We start from the raw sequence: 17401 nt of genomic DNA, 5'->3' as shown, positions 1-17401 counted from the left end.
CTGTAGGGTGTTGTTATAACTTTTCATAGATATCATTTACCTTTGAACCAGTTAAGCAACCATTTGAGCCTTATCAGGCTCCATAAATGACTCAACTACTTACCCTTGTATTTGCCAAGTCCATGGTGTTTTCTTCCAAGGAAAAACTTTCAGGCATTGTCTGTCTACTAATTTCATCACAAAATGATATTATATATAATAACCACCAATTAAAGCTAACATCAGCTTATAAAATATAAGAATGGGAAAAATAATAGAAGAAAATAAAAATGGGAAAAATAATGTTGATGTAAAGCACACAATGATTTATAAAGAGATTCCACAAATCGCTTTTAATTGGCAAATAGGAAAATATTTTACCATTCTTCTTTGAAGTACTTCTCTGGTCCAAACTGAATTAGTAATGAAATAGTACTATGCCCTAGCCTTAATCGTTTTCTTACGTATTTTTTAAACAGATGAATACAATTTTGGTTCTTGGTTAAAAAAAAAAGAAAAAATAAATAGTCAAATTATCAAAGCACAAAATCTATACAAGAGGTCCCTTTTAGCCTTTTTAATTATGCCCCCTCCTATACTATAATAAGATTTACCTTTTGATGATACAGGTAGATCAAGAGCAAGGCCTAAACTAGCTACAGGCAAGTTAACTTTCTTAAAGCAGTTCAAATAACACCATTGTACTTCCTTCTCTACCAGTTTTACATCTTTGGGCCTTTAAGTGTTTTAAACACTCTTGTGAAGGTGTCTTTCCGAAAGCCTAATCTAAAACAGGATAGTGGTTAAGGGCACAGGCTCTGGAGCCAATTACCTGTGTTCAAATCCTGGCTCAGCTGTGGACTTTGAGAAAACCACTTAAATTTTCTGTACCTCAATCTGTAAAATAGAGACAATAGTACTTATAGTATAGGGCTGTTGTACTTATTAAATTAGTAACACATGTAAAGAAAACACTTGTCCCTGGCACAAGGTAAACACCAAATATACTGGCTAACAATTATTATGATTGTCCTTATTTTGGTTATTTTGCAGGGAGGGACATTAGGGCAGTGTTAAGGGTAAAGAGTTCATGTGGTTTCTCCAACAGTATTCTGACCTTGAGAATACAAAATGATAATCAACATGACCCTCAGAGTGTAGTACAGGCTTTTCTTCATAACATTCTGGGCCTGAGGCTTGGAGTAGACAAGAAAAAAAGCTGTATAGCACTTAAGGCCATCGACCTAACACCTATCCATTTGAGAAATCTTTACAACTGCCAAAGGGCTAGTTCAGAAGGATGGAAAAACAATAGGAATCAAACATTAGTTTCTTCTCATATACAGATTGTGATCATACGAGGATTAGGATCTAAAAATGATGAGTTCCAGATCAAAATACTAAAATTATTTATACTTTGGAACTTGGCCTGATGATAATGTTCAAGGGTCATCTGAAAAAATAAAAATGTAAGCATAATGGAGTAAATTCTGGAAGAAGAACAATGAACAGAGGTACTCCCCTTATCAATTATCAAAATATGATAAAGTATGATTTAATCAAAATATGATATAAACGTTTGGCTAGTGAGACAAATTAAGGAAATAAATTGCAGAAATAGAACCGAACACACTAAAGGTAGTGTTTCAAATCATGGGGGAAATTTAATTTTGCATAAATGGCAGGGCAGTTGCTAAACTTTTAAATACTTTTTTTTTTTTTGGTATGTAGTCTTGCTCTGTAGCCCAGGCTGGAGTGCAGTGGCTGATCTCCGCTCACTTTCACCCCCTAGAGTTCAAGCGATTCTCCTGCCTCATACACCTGAGAGCTGGCACTATAGGCACGCATCACCACGCCTAATTTTTTCAGTCAGGCCTGTAGTTCCAGCTACTCGGGAGGCTGAGGTGGGAGAATCACCAGACCCTGGGAGGTCGAGGTTGCAGTGAGACATAATGGCACCACTGTACTCCAGTCTGGGCTACAGAGCAAGACCCTGTCTGGAAAAAAAAAAAAAAAAAAAAGGAGAGGAGAAGAAGAAGAAAGAAAGAGGAAGAAGGAAGAAGGAGGAAGAAGAAGGGAGAAGAAGAAAGAGGGAAGAAGAAGCAGCAGAAGCAGAGAAAAAGAAAGAAAAGAAAAGAAAAGAAAAGAAAAGAAAAGAAAGAAAGAGTTTGTCCTTTGTCCAGTTTGCAAGGGTGTGAAGGAACATGTATCTGAGCATTGTTGGCAAAGTAGTGAACCCTCTTAGGAGAGCTTTGAGAACCTTAATAAAGTATAACATACATATCTTTTGAACCAGCAATTATATTTCCAGAGAAATCCAAATAAATCACGCAAACCTACAAATATGTAGAAATGGCAGTTGGACGAATATTTGCTATTTAAATAAATTTACTTTTAGGTGCCAAGCAGTTTCTAAATTTGGGTGCATCAACGAACTCAATATCTAGGTTTATCTTGTTATTTCTACAATATATGGCTATAAAAACCTTCCAGATCACGAAGATAAAAGCACAGATAAACAATTAAAATATTGACACTCAAGAGTCCAAGTCCGAAATCAGAATATCTGGAGAAGCAATCTGATTCACATAAACCTTTTTTATTTTATTTTATTTTATTTAACATAAATCCTATCTACCTGGCTCTTGCCCTGACCGGCAGGAGAGAAACTTACGGTGACAAACCTGGAACAACGTTGGACCAAACACACTTCAGGAGCAGCAAAAGCGCGTTATCGTAAACCCAGGTCCCTCGTCGTGTCCAGTACCGAGCTTTGGCACTGTCAGTAAATCTTTCGAGATGGATGGCAGCCCTACCTCAGCTAGTGAGCATGCGGGAAACTCCGCGCAAGCGCACAACAGCGATTTAACACTGCGTCTTTAGACTCCTGATCCGCGGGAAAAATACCACTTGTCCGTGTTTTCTCCAAGCTCTCCGTAGGTGCGAGTCACCTATTGTATTAAATAAAAGGGAAAGGTGTTCCAACTTTCAAAGATTGGCTCAAAAAAAAAAAAAAAAAAAAAAAAAAGAAAGAAAAGAAAACAAGAAGCAGGAAATAAAACATTAAGGCAGCAACAGTGTGTTGAAAAAAAAAATGGTTTTGATTTCACCTGTCTTCCAGCCCACTTTGTAGAGTTCACTGTTTTAAAATGTTCATTGGATTAGTGATATCGCTCTGCGGCTATTTAACTTAGAACCCGTAGCGGTCCGTGGACAGGCTTCAGCAGGTCCACCACACACACCTCCACCTCCCAAACCCCACACAACAACAAAGCAACTTTATCAGAATTGTGTTAAAGATGCTTGCATATGTATGTGTGTATATATACACATATATGTGTGTGTGTATGTATATATACACATATATTTATATATATATAAATATATATACATTTTATACATATGTGTATATATACACATATATGTGTATTTTGGGAAGGCAGCAGTGAGCCGTTATCGACTCTGGGCGACACAGCAAGCTATCTGTCTCTTAAAAATATATATGTGTGTGTATTTATATATACATAAATATATATAAAATATTAATATATATAAAGTATATAAAAATAAATAAAATAAACATATATATATTTAAGAGACAGATAGCTTGCTCTATCGCCCAGAGTCGATTACGGCTCACTGCTGCCTTCCCAATTCTAGGCTCAAGCCATCCTCCCGCCTCAGCCTCCCGTGTAGCTGGGACTACCGGTACAGGTGCGCGCCACCACACCCGGCTAATTAAAAGTTTTTTTTGTACAGATGGGATCTTTTTGGGGGGCGTGGTTGGGGGAGGGGGCAGTGTCTCACTCTGTCGCCCAGGCTGGAGTGCGGTGGCACAGTTTAGGCTCACTACAACCTCCGCTTCCTGGGTTCAAGCGATCCTTCCGCCTTAGCCTCCCAAGTAGCTAGGACCACAAGCGCGCCACCACACCGGACTAATTTTGTTTGTTTGTTTGTTTTTTAAGTAGAGACGGGGTTTCATCATATTGGCCAGGCTAGTCTTGAACTTCTGACCCCAGGTGATCCGCTCACCTCGACCTCCCAAAGTGCTGGGATTACAGGTGTGAGCCACCGCACCTAGCCTAAAAAGGCTTTTACTTCTTCATTTGATGTTCACAGTAACTCTGTGAGTTAAGTAGACACTTTTTGGGAAGTGGCAAAATATACATAACTTAAATTATATCACTTTAACCATATATATATGGTTTTATTTATTTATTTTTTTTGAGACAGGCTCTCACTGTGTTGCCCAGGCAGGAATGCAGTGGTGCAATCATGGTCCACTTGCAACCTTGACCTCCTGGGCTAAAGCGTTCCTTTCACCACAGCCTCTCAAGCAGCTGGGACCACAAGCACATGCCACCACATCCAGCTAATTTTAAAAATTATTTTAGAGACAGGGGTCTCCCTATGTTGCCCAGGGTTGTCTCAAACTCCTGGGCTCAAGTGATATTTCCACTTCAAACTCCCAAAGTGCTGGGATTATAGGCATGAGCTACTGTGTCCAGCTTCTTTTATTCTTTTTTTTTTTTTAATTGGGTTGTTTACGTTTATCTTTTTGATCTGTAGCAGCTCTTTATGCATTTTGCATATTATTATTTTTTAATGTGTAGCAAATACTTTCTTCCACAGTATAGTGTAGGGAAGGCAACATAAGATGGTGGCTATGCACACACACTGGAATCTAACTGTCTGGGTTTGAATTCCAGCTGTGCTACTTAGTTGTATCATCTTGAGCAAGTTACATAACTGTATGTGCCTTAGTTTCCGTATCTATGAAATGAAAATACTCATAGTTCCTATCGCACATGGTTTTTTGGTATGCTGTGTCTTCATCTCATCTGGTCTTGAAGATTAAATGAGTTAATTCAGGTACAGAGCTGGAGTCATTGCCTGGTGAAAGGCTGATATTGTTTGAGTGCTTTCTATTTGTCACTTGGTTTCTCACTTTCTGGTATCTTTTTTTGGTCTATACATATTTTCATATTTGTAGAAAATCTGTCCCTCTTATTTATGTGAACTAAATGTTCTGGATGTTGTGTTTTATGATTAGGAAGACTATTTCCAAGATGTATACTCTACAATGAAATGGTAACAGTTGTGAACTACTATGAATTGGACAACCAAATAGAGCAGAATCTGTCAGAAACAGGAGCAGAAGTTGCTATACATACCAAACTATTCTATGAGTGGGATATAACAGGGATTTAGGGAATCTTAAAAAAAAGGTTAGATTGTTTTATAATATTGTTAAAATTTATGGGAAGTCATTGATTTGGACTGAGCTCCTGCACTAGTCTATTTGCTTGTAAGGTCTGCGTTCCAGGAAATCAGGAGAGATGATAGCCAAATCCATTAAGCCAAATGGCGTCTGCTTTTCCTTCCCTGTTTCTGCTTTCTTCAACCTTTTCTGCGTATAAACCTCACCCTGTCCCCTCAGCTCATCAGAGATCCTTTCTATTTTGTAGAAAGGTTTAGGAATATCTAATGATAGCCAATTAGATCTTTAAAACTCGATTTGCTGAAATTTTATTATTTTACAATATTTTCACTGAACTTTGTGCTGCCCGCAATGGTAGTCATTACCCAAGTGTGCCTGTTGAGGCCTTGCCATGAGTTTAGTCCAGATTGAGATGTGCAGTATGTGCAAAGTACATGTCAAATTTCAAAGGCTTCGTATAAGAGAATATGTAAAATATCTTACTTTTTATTGGCTACATGTTAAAGTGATACAATCACAGCTCTGTTGTGTTAAATTAAAAATATATATATTTTTAAAAAGCAGGGCACAGTGATTGGACTATGAGCCCCACCTTTCCCCGCCCCCGTGAATCTGAGCCCGCCCCTCGGCGGCTGCAAGGAGGACCCGGAGGTGGCTCAGTCTCCGCGGACTTCGGGAAGGCGGTGTCCGCCGCCCCGCCCCTCCCCGCCGCTCCGCCCCTCCCCGCAGCTCCCTTCCCTCCTCTTCCGTTCCCCGGGCGCGTGCGCCCTCTTATTCGGCTCTCCTAGGTTTCCTGGGGTCCTGCCCCTTTGAGCTGGGGCGGGAGCAGAGGACCCCGCGCTCAGGGGTTGCCAGACAATGCGTTGGGGGCTGCGCCCTCGCGGGCCGGAGGCGGCCGCCCTGGCCACTGCCCGAAGTTTGTGGGGGACTCCCCGCCTTCCCTGCAGCCCTGGATGGCAAGGGGCGACGAAGAGACTTCTGGTGCGGTCGGTCTCCGGGGCCAGTAACCACCAGCCGAACTCGAATACTGGCAGATACCGGGACACGGTGCTGCTGCCGCAGACCAGCTTCCCCATGAAGCTGCTGGGCCGCCAGCAGCCGGACAAGGAGCTGGAGATCCAGCAGGTACGGGCCCCGCCTCGGCGCAGGGCCTCCGGAGAGACCCGATCCGGCCGCGGGCACAGGGCGCTCGGCAGGAGCCACACCTCTGTGCTCCACGCGGGTGCGGGTGGGCGGGGGTGTGACCAGATCGACGGCATTCATCTGCTTCGCACAGATTTTGTGGGCTGAAAACCTAAGTGAAGAAATCTCTAGATGAATCCCTCCTTTGTAGCAGGTTCCGGAGCGGGAAATTAAGGGGTCACTAGTGATGCCCAGATACCAGCATGTATCGCACGTATGCCCCATTTCTGTCGTAGGCAAAAAAGATCGACTTAGGGCACTTTTCCAGTGCCTTGTAAAAAGCAAATTCACGTGTCCACATGTAAATAAAAACCCAGGCTGGGCGCGGTAGCTCACGCCTGTAATCCCAGCACTTTGAAAGGCCAAGGCAGGAGAATCTCTTGAGCCAAGAGTTCGAGACCATATTGGCTGGACAGCCTCACCGCCCCCATCCTTAAAAAAAACCTTAAAAACCTCAATTATGATGAATGAAGGGGAAGTTGAAGCCCACTTTTTGGATCTTTTAGATCTCTAGTTGGAATTATGACTCGTTTGAAATATATAGTAGCAGTACTTCCTCTGCTGAGTCCCCTTTATAGACTATGTGTCTGTATGTGTCTGTCTCCTGTTTTAGACTGAGCTTTTTTTTTTCCGGAGACAGAGTCTTGCTCTCTCGCCCAGGCCAGAGTGCAATGGCGCGATCTCGGCTCACTACAACCCCCGCCTCCCGGGTTCAAGCGATTCTCCTGCCTTAGCCTCCCGAGTCACTGGGATTACAGGTGCGCACCACCACTCCCGGCTAATTTTTATATTTTTAGTAGAGATGGGGTCTCACCATGTTGGCCAGAGTGGTCTCAAATTCCTGACCTCAAGTGATCCTCCCGCCTCGGCCTCCCAAAGTGCTGGGATTACAGGCGTGAGCCACTGTGCCCAGCCTAGACTGAACTTTCTAAGGGCAGAGATTCCTCTTGTTAGTTTCTGTAATTCTAGTCTTTAAAAATCCCTGATATTCTTGGAATATTAGTTAGGTAAATATGCTTAGCCTAAATGTTCTGACAGTTATAAGAGTTCATCTAGTTTTTTAAAGGCTTTTTAGTACCTTCTGTATGCCAGAAAGAGTGACAGTTTCAAATGTTTTCTCGTTTGATCTCCACACCAGCCCTGTACGAGGGATATTAACACTTTTTTTTTTTTTCAGATGAGAAAGCAGACCCATAAGTGCACAGTAACTTGGCCAAGATCACAGCAAGTGAGGGAAGGGAAGTGAGACTGCCATGCACGTTGTTCCCAGATTTGGGGAATGGCGAGCATTGCAGCCAAAGAATAGCAAGAATATGTGTGTCGGGAATCTGCAGGTCCTTCAACATGGCGGGGTTGAGGAGTGAAGCCTGGGGAGTGATGAGAGAATGCCCGAGAACTTAGTGGAACTAAACCTTTGTGGGGTCCTGCATATCATGTAGAGTTTAGACTTCAATCTGAGGTGTATGGGGAAACTACTGAAAGATTTTAAGAGATGTGTACTTAGACACGCATTTCAGAAACCTCACCTTGTGTTTCAAAGTTGAGTAGATTGGAATGGAATGGATTGGAATGGAAATAAGCAAGTGTTGGCTGTTATTTATGGTTAGACTCAGCAGTATGTATTTATATGATGTTTAGATATCGTTGTTCTTTTTAAACAGAAATGTGGATTTTCAGAACTTTATTCATGGCAAAGAGAAAGAAAAGTAAAGACAGAATTTTGCCTTCATGATGGACCTCCTTATGCAAATGGTGACCCTCATGTTGGACATGCTTTAAATAAGGTAACTATAATTTAGGTTATGACACTTGAAAGAAAGTGTTTATGTAAATGCTTTTTATAAAAGTATATTTTAATTATATGATAATTATGTAAATTTACATTTGCACATAAAACTAAAACATTTTCATAGAAAGCAGTATACCATTTTAGTACTGCATGAAAAAAGCATTGGTGGTATTTGCTTTGAGCTTGATGTTATATTAGTAAGCATCATCTTATTCAGTACATAATTATTGTGCGAGACATTGTTCTAGATTCCAGGAATTTGGTCACTGAATGGGTCAATAGTGCTATTAGAGACCAGGCGCAGTGGCTTACGCCTGTAATCCCAGCACTTTGGAAGGCTGAGGTGGGTAGATCACTTGATGTCAGGAGTTCGAGACCAGCCTGGCCAACATGGCAAAACCCTGTCTCTACTAAAAGTACAAAAATTAGCTGGGTGTGGTTGTGCATGCGTGTAATCCCAGCTACTTAGGAGGCTAAGGCAGGAGAATCATTTGAACCCCGGGGTGGGGGAATGGAAATTGTAGTGAGCTGAGTTCATGCCACTGCACTGCAGCCTGGGTGACAGAGCGAGACTGTCTCAAAGTAAAAACAAAAAAAAAACACAAACTGCTATTAGAGTAGTATTACTATATATTGTGATATACATTGCATGTTATGCCATAAATTATATTGAAAACTTCTGAAACATTTGAGACATGTTATACGTCTTGCATATTTCTCAGTATTAGTGACTTCCACAGAAGCCAAACTATGCTCTACTGCTTTATAGTTCACTTTCAAATTTTTAGACATATTATATCAGATGGTAAAAATAAGCATTTACTTCTTTCAGTGGACAAAACTGACGTGCTTGATTTTATTTTGGTACATGCTATTTGATATCAATTTCATTAAAATTTTATTTTTGTTAAACTTGATATTTGAGCTGTAGATTTAAATGAAATTTTAAGAATACAGATATCTTGTACATCTTACTCAGTTTTCCCCAATGATGACATCTTGCAAAACTATAGTATATTACAACTAGGGTATTAACATTGATACAGTTAAGATGCTGAACTTTACTATATGAATCCCTCATGTTGCCCTTTTATAGCCAAGTCATCTTCCTTTTGTTGCACCCTCCATTGAATTCCTTTCAACCACGAATATATTCTCCATTTCTATATTTTTGTTATTTCAAGAATACTATGCAAATGAAAACATTGTTTATAACCTTTTGGGGTTGACTTTTTTTCACTCAGCATGAATCCCTTGAGAGTCATCCAAGCTTTTTAGTAGTTTTATTTTTTCATTGCTGAGTGGTATTCTATGGTGTGGATGTATCACTGTTTGTTTACCCATGAACCTGTTGAAGTACAACTGGGTTGTTTACAGTTTCTGGCTATTATGAATAAAGGTGCTAAAAACATTCATGTACAGGTTTTATGTGAATGTAATTTTTTTTTTTTTTTTTTTTGTGAAACAGGCTCTTTCTCTCACCCAGGCTGGAATGCAGTGACGCAATCACAGCTCACTGCAGCCTCAACCACCTGGGCTCAAGCAATCCTCTCATCTCAGCCTCCCAAGTAGCTGAGATCACAGGTGTAGGCCACCATGCCTGGCTAATTTTTATATTTTTTGTAGAGATAGTGTTTTGCCATGTTGCTCAGGTGGGTCTTGAACTCCTGGACTCAAGCAGTTCACCTGCTTCGGCCTCCCAAAGTGCTGGGATTACAAGTGTGAGCCATTGTGCCTGGCTGTGAATTTTCATTTCTCTGGGATAAATGCCCAAGATTGCAGTTCCTGGGTTGTATGGTAGTTGCATGTTTATTTTTTTAAGAAAATGCCAGACTGGTTTCCAGAATGGCTGTACCATTTTACATTTTTCTTTTCTTTTTTTTTTTTTTTTTGAGATGGAGTCTTGCTCTTTTGCCCAGGCTGGATTGCAGGGGTACAATCTTGGTTCACTGCAACCTTCAGCTCCCAGGTTCAAGTGATTCTTCTGCTTCAGTCTCCCAAGTAGCTGGCATTACAGGTGTCCACCACCATGCCTGGCTAATTTTTATATTTTTAGTAGAGATGGGTTTTGCCATGTTGGCCAGGCCGGTGTTGAACTCCTGACCTCGAGTGATTCACCCGCTTCTGCCTCCCAAAGTGCTGGGGTTACAGGTGTGAGCCACCATGCTCGGCCCCATTTTACATGCTTATTTAGCAGTGTATGAATGGTCTGGTTTCTCTGCATTCCTGCTAGCATTTGGGTGTTGTGACTATTTTAAATTTTAGCCATTCTAACAGGTGCGTAGTGATGTATCATTTTGCTTTTAATTTGCATTTTCATATTGGCTAATGATGTTGTAAGCCTTTCCATATATTCATTTGCCATGGGTTGAATCTCTTTGGTGAAATGTCTCTTTATGTCTTTTGTCCATTTCTTAATTGGATTTTTTTTTTCTTTTTACTGTTAAGTTTTGATAGTTCTTTATATATTCTAGGTAATAAACCTTTTTTCAGATATGTGATTTGCAACTATTTTCTCTCAATCTGTAGTTTTTCTTTTCATTCTTTTATCAGAGTCTGTTGCATAGTAAAATTTTTTAATTTTGATGAAGTTCAGTTTGTCATTTTATTCTTTTATGAATCATACTTTTAGTGTCATATCGAAGATAATTCTTTGCCTAACCCTAGAGCCTGAAGATTTTCTCATACATTTTTTTTATTGTGTATATAGATTTTTTTTTTGTTTTTTAGACGGAGTCTTGCTCTGTCACCCAGGCTGGAGTGCAGGGGCACTATCTCGCTCACTGCAAGCTCTGCCTCCCAGGTTCACACCATTCTCCTGCCTCAGCCTCCCCAGCAGCTGGGACTACAGGCGCATGCCGCCATGCCCAGCTAATTTTTTGTATTTTTAGTAACATCCTGTGTTAGCCAGGATGGTCTTGATCTCCTGACCTCGTGATCCCCCCGCCTCAGCCTCTCAAACTGTTAGGATTACAGGTGTGAACCACTGCGCCTGGCCTTTCTCATATATTTTTTCTAAACGTTTTACATTTTATATTTAAGTCTGTGATCCATTTTGAGTTAATTGTTTTATAATGTATAAGACTTAGGTCATGGTTTATTTTTTTCCCATATGGATGTCTAGTTGGTTTGGTATCATTTGTTGAAAAGGCTGTCTTTCCACAATGAATTGCTTTTGTACCACTGTCAGAAATTAGTTGGGCATATTTGTGTGGATTTATTTCTGGATGCTCTGTTCTGTTCCAATGATCTATGTGTCCATTTCTTTGTGAATACCATGGTTTTGATTATTGTAGCTACAGAATAAGTATTGAAATTGGGTAGACTGATTCCTCTTATATTATTCCTTTTCAAAACTGCTTTAGCTGTTTTAGTTCCTTTGCTTTTCTATATAAATTTTGAAATAATCTTTTCTGTTGCCACACACACAAAAACTTTTGCTGGGATTTTTATAGGGATACATTAAAACCCATATGTTAGTTTGCGGGGAGTTGACATCTTTATTATGTTGACTCTTCCAATCTATGAACATGGAATATCTTTCCGTTTATTTAGGTCTTTGATTCTTTCATCAGTGTTTTGTAATTTCAGCATATAATCTGGTAACATGTTTTCTGTTTCTTTTTTTTTAAGTGATTGTAAATGATATTATACAGGTTGAACATTCCTAATCTGAAAATTTGAAATCGGAAGTACTGCAAAATTAGAAACTTTTTGAGCACTGACATGATGCCACAAGTGGAAAATTTTATACCTGACCTTACATGACAGATGCAGTGAATACTGTTTCATGCACAGAATTGTTTAAAATATTATATAAAATTACCTTCAGGCTATGTGGATAAGGTATTTATGACACATAAGTGAATTTCGTGTTTAGAGTTGGGTCCCGTGCCCAAGATATCGTATTATGTATGTGCGAATATTCTAAAGTCTGAAAAACTCCAAAATCTGGAATATTCTAGTCCCAAGCATTTTGGAGAAGGGTACTCAACCTGTATTTTAAATTTTTATGTCTATATGTTCATGGCTAGTATATAAAATATAATTTTAAATTTTGTATCCTGTGACCTTCTTGAATATCTTTTTTGTTTCTCTATTTCTTCTTTACTGCTATCTTTTACATTGAGTGAATATTTTGTAACGAAGCATGTAAGTTTATTTTTTATTTTTTTTAGAGACACTGTCTTATTTTGTCTCCTAGGCTGGAGTCTGGTCATGTGATCATAGCTGACTGCAGCCTTGAAGTCTTGGACTCAGGCATTCCTCCTGCCTCAATCTCCTAAGTAGCTGGGACAACAGGCACACACCTCCACACTTGGCTAGTTTCTTTTATTTATTGTAGAGATAGGGTTTCGTTACATTGCCCAGGCTGGTATCAAACTCCTAGCCTCAAGTGATCCTCCTGCTTCAACCTCCCAAAGTATCATGATTATAGGTGTGAGCCACTATGCCCAGCTGCATTTAAATTTCTTTAATGAATTTTTTAGATGTCTTTAATGACATTTTTAGTGTGTTTTTTGAGATAGTTTATTTGTGGTTGCCCTAGAGCTTACCATGTACATTTTAACAGAATCAGCTTCAGGTTTATGCTGGCTTAGTTTAAGTACAATATAGAAATGTTACTCATATTCTCTTTTCTCCCTTCTTGTGGTTTTGTTGTTATGCATATTACATCTATTTATGTTACAAACCTTGCATTACGTTGTTATAATTATTATTTTGCCTTTTTTTTTGAGATGGAGTCTTGCTGTGTCGCACAGGCTGAAGTGTAGTGGCGCGGTCGTGGTTCACTGCAACCTCTGCCTTCCAGGCTCAAGTGATTCTCCTGCCTCTGGCTTCTGAGTAGTTGGGATTACAGGTGCCCACCACCACACCTGGCTAATTTTTTTGTGTATATATATATTTTTAATGGATATGGGGTTTTGCCATGTTGGTCAGGCTAGTCTCAAACTCCTGACCTCAGGTGATCGCCCACCTTGGCCTCTCAAAGTGCTGGGATTACGGGTGTGAGCCACCAGGCCCAGCCTCCTTTGACTTTTACATCAGTTAAGAAAGTAGAAAAAATGGACTTATTACTGTTATTTATAACTACTTAATTACCTTTACTGATCCTTTTTGTTTGTTTCTGTGGATTTGAATTACCACCTGTGGTCCTTTCCTTTTAGCCTAGAGAACTTCCTTTTATATTTCTTGTGAAGTGGGCCTGCTAGCAACAAATTCTCTCTCTTTTATTTTCTAAATATAGGAATGGCTTTATTTTTCTTTCATTTTCGAAAGATAACTTTGGTAGATATCAAATTCTTGGTTGATAGGTTTTTTTTTCCTTTGAGCACATTGAATGTGTTATCCCATTACTTTCTGCCCTCCCTTGTTTTTCCTGAGAAGTCAGCTGCTAGTTTTATTAGGCTTCCCTTGTAGGTGATGATAACTTTTTCTCTTGTGGCTTTCAAGATTTTCCCTTTGTCTCTAACCTTTTTACTGTGATATCTTTTTTACTGTGATATCTTTTTTTGATCTCTTTGTGTTTTTTCCTTCTTGGAGTTCATTGAACTTTCTGGATGTATGGGTTGGTATTGGTGTTCTTCAGTACATTTGAGACATTTTCTTTTTTTTTTTCTTTTTTTCTTTTTTTTTTGAGACGGAGTCTCGCTCTGTCGCCCGGGCTGGGGTGCAGTGGCTGGATCTCAGCTCATTGCAAGCTCCGCCTTCCAGGTTTAGGCCGTTCTCCTGCCTCAGCCTCCCGAGTAGCTGGAACTACAAGCGCCCACCACCTCACCTGGCTAGTTTTTTGTATTTTTTTGTAGAGACGGGGTTTCACCATGTTAGCCGGGATGGTCTCGATCTCCTGACCTCATGATCCGCCCGTCTCGGCCTCCCAAAGTGCTGGGATTACAGGCTTGAGCCACCGTGCCCGGCTGAGAAATTTTCAGTTATTGTTTCTTCGGATATTTTTCTGCCCGTGCTTCTCTCCTTTCCTCTGAAACTCTCATTATGCATTTGTTGGTATGCTGACTGGTGTGTGTAATGATGGCTCTGAGGCTCTGTTTAGTTTTGTTATTTTTCTTTGGATTATACAATCTTTATTGATCTATCTTTAAGTTTATTTTTTCTTCTGCTAGTTTATATCTACTGTTGAACCGCTCCACTGAATTTTTAATTTTGGGTCTTTTTTTAAAAAAATCTGTTTCTTTCTTTCTTTCCTTTTTTTTTTTTTTTTGAGATGGAGTTTTGCCCTTGTTGCCCAGGCTGGAGTGCAGTGGCACAATCTCGGCTCACTCCAACCTCCGCCTCCCACGTTCAAGCAATTCTCCTGCCTCAGCCTCCCAAGTAGCTGGGATTACAAGCGCCCGCCACCATGCCTGGCTAATTTATGTATTTAGTAGAGACAGGGTTTCACCATGTTGGTCAGGTTAGTCTCGAACTCCTGACCTCAGGTGGTCCACCCACCTCAGCCTCCCAAAGTGCTGAGATTACAGGTATGCGCCACTGCCTGGCAAAATATCTATTTCTTTAGTGATATTCTCTGTTAGATGTGACATTATCATCATACCTTCCTTTACCTCTTTAATCATGGATTCTGTTAGTTCTTTGAACATTTATGTCACTTTTGCAGTCTTTTCCTGTCACATTTGACATCTGATTACTTTTATAGGTAGTTTCTATTTTCTGCTTTATTTCCCAGTGTGTGCATCATACTTTGTATTTCTTTGTATGTCTTGTAATTTTTTTTGTTGGAAACTGGGCATTTTTGATGTAGTAAATGAATAATGGCCTCTAGCACCTCTGAGAGCTTGTAATTGTTATTTACTTGTGACCGACTGGATTATTTTCATGAAGTCTGTTTTTGCCTCCTCCCATTCTTCCCTTGTGTTAAGCCTCTGATTCTTAGGGAGGCATAGCTTTGGGTATGTCCACAGTCACCCTGGGTTGACGGTGATTTTGGCAGAGCTCCTATCCTGTCTTTCCCTGACAACACCGATTTATTTAGCTGTGAGATTTTCCGGCTCTTGACTCTATTGTTTTCAGTAATTCCCTGGGGCATAAATTGCTCTGTAGACTAATCTAATCAAAGTGGAGGTCTTTTGAAGGATTTATTCTTAATGTCAGTGTCTGATATTTGTTCTGATCGCAAGAGGGCTTCTCTCAGCTGTTTCTCCCCCTGGTTCTCTCCTCCAAGCTATGTGGCCTATAGTTTAGCCTGTATCATCTTGAACCTGTGGATCTTCTAAACTGCCTTTTCCTATGGCCTTTACTGTTTCTGAGAGCCCCATTAGGCCTGAACTGCTCAATGCTCTATTAATGGGAAGAGTTTGGGAACTATGCATTTTACTGCCTGCTTCTCTTCCAGCCCGGCAACATCTTCCAGTCAGGTCTCTGGAGTAGGAACCACTGTACACGTCTGTGAGGGATACCCCCACTTTAGGAGTCAGATGTTCATGGGGTGGGCAGTACCATAAGGTCCTCTTAAGCAGCCTCTCCTGGTATGGAACCACCATCTTATGAGTGAGGACAAGAGTAATCGGACTCCCAGTATTCCCAGCAGACCTACACTCTTCTGTGAGTGGGGGCTGAGTGAAGAAAGGGAGCTTCTGCCTTTTGACCACACTTGCCCAGAACTTAGCCTCAGCAATAGGTAGCTGGGGAAGGATGAGACATTTTGATGTCCTGCCCTTCCTGGGAAAGGTAGCCCTTGACTGGGAGCTGGGAAAATAGGGATCCTCGTGTTCTAGGCTGCAGCAGTATTGGGGGGAGTAGTCTTGGCCTCCTTGAACTAACTGGTAGTGAGGAGAGAGGGAGTGGTCTTAGGTCAAATACCATAGACGCTCACTTTTCTTACCTAGTTTTGAAGATTTGTCTTATATAGATGTTTCTGCGTTTGGTATATATCTTTAGGATCAATTCCAGGGACTTCAAATGGTTGTTTTTAAAGATAATTTTTACCAATTTTACTAGGAAACAGATGCACATAACTCCTCATGCTATCATTCCTGAAGTCAGACTTTGTTTCATTGTTTTAGTTTTTTTTTTTTTTCTGTTTTTAATTTCACTGATTTCTGCTTCTTTATTTATTTTTATTTTATTTATTTATTTATTTTTGAGACAGAGTCTTGCTCTGTCGCCTGGGCTGGAGTGCAGTGGCGCAATCTTGGCTCACTGCAACTTCTGCCTCCTGGGTTCAAGTGATTCTCATGCCTCAGCCTCACGAATAGCTGGGACTACAGCCGTTTTTAAAATTTTCCTTGAGGACAGGTGCAGTGGCTCATGCCTGTATTCTCAGCACTTTGTGAGGCCGAGGTAGGCAGATCATTTGAGGCCAGGAGTTCAAGACCAGCCTGGGCAACATGGTGAAATCCTGTATCTACTGAAAATACAAAAATTAGCTGGGCATGGTGGCACGCGCCTGTAGTGTCAGCTACTTGGGAAGCTGAGGTGGGAGAATCATCTGAGCCTGGGCAGTCAAAAGCTGCAATAAGCCACGATCGCATTACTGCACTTCAGACTGGCGACAGAGCGAGACCCTGTTTCAACAACTAAAACAAAAATTTTCCTTGAGGATTCCTTTCTGATTTGTGATTTTTTCACATGTGTGCTGTTTATAGGTTTTTATTTATTTATTTTTAATTTTTTGCAGAGACAAGTTCTTGCTGTATTAACCAGGCTGGTCTCGAACTCCCAGCCTCAAGTGATCCTCTTGCCCTTGACCTCACAAATTTTGGGATTACAGGTGTGAGCCGCTGTGTCTGGCCTCACATGTGAGTTGTTTAGTTTTTAGGTGTTTGAAGATCTTTCTGTTATATTTCGTTTATTCATTTATATTTGAATCTATTATGGATGAAGAACATATTCTATGATTTCAGTTCTTTTTTTTTTTTTTTTTTTTTTTGAGATGGAGTCTTGCACTGTTGCCTGGGCTGGAGTGCGGTGGCATGATCTTGGCTCACCACAACCTCTGCCTCCTGGATCCTGCCTCAACCTCTGGAACAGCTGGGATTACAGGTGTGCGCCACCACACCTGGCTAATTTTGTATTTTTAGTAGAGACGGGGTTTCTCCATGTTGGTCAGGCTGGTCTTGAACTCCCGACCTCAGATGATTTGCCCGCCTTGTCCTCTCAAAGTGCTGAGATTACAGGCATGAGCCACTGCACCTGGCCTGATTTAAAAATTTTTTTAATTTGTTGAGTTTTATTTTTATGGCCCAAGATATGGTTTGTTGTATTTTTTGCTT

At 40.5% G+C, this 17401-nt stretch overlaps 2 protein-coding genes across 7 annotated transcripts in view; one reads left to right on the top strand and one right to left on the bottom strand.

Moving 5' to 3' along the window:
• BPNT1 (3'(2'), 5'-bisphosphate nucleotidase 1) overlaps positions 1–2866 on the bottom strand; it is a 30148-nt gene extending 27282 nt beyond the window's left edge. For 2 of the 6 annotated variants that reach the window (XM_031655608.1, XM_031655616.1), the window contains exon 1: positions 2664–2866. The gene's annotated coding sequence lies outside the window, so the exon portion shown is untranslated. Of the gene's footprint in view, positions 1–811; positions 877–2653 lie in introns of all 6 variants that reach the window. The other 4 variants (XM_031655611.1, XM_031655606.1, XM_031655607.1 and 1 more) reach the window with 4 other exon arrangements.
• A 3077-nt stretch (positions 2867–5943) lies between these two features.
• Positions 5944–17401, top strand: part of IARS2 (isoleucyl-tRNA synthetase 2, mitochondrial) — a 71262-nt gene continuing 59804 nt past the window's right edge. Inside the window, exons 1-2 of the mRNA XM_021927079.2 lie at positions 5944–6325; positions 8044–8166. Coding sequence (XP_021782771.2) covers positions 6059–6325; positions 8044–8166 — 390 coding nt within the window. The 5' untranslated portion in view covers positions 5944–6058. The remainder of the gene's footprint in view (positions 6326–8043; positions 8167–17401) is intronic.

This window comes from Papio anubis, chromosome 1 (assembly GCF_008728515.1).
Source record: "Papio anubis isolate 15944 chromosome 1, Panubis1.0, whole genome shotgun sequence".
Lineage (NCBI taxonomy): Eukaryota > Metazoa > Chordata > Mammalia > Primates > Cercopithecidae > Papio > Papio anubis.
This window is presented reverse-complemented; position numbering and strand designations above follow the sequence as displayed.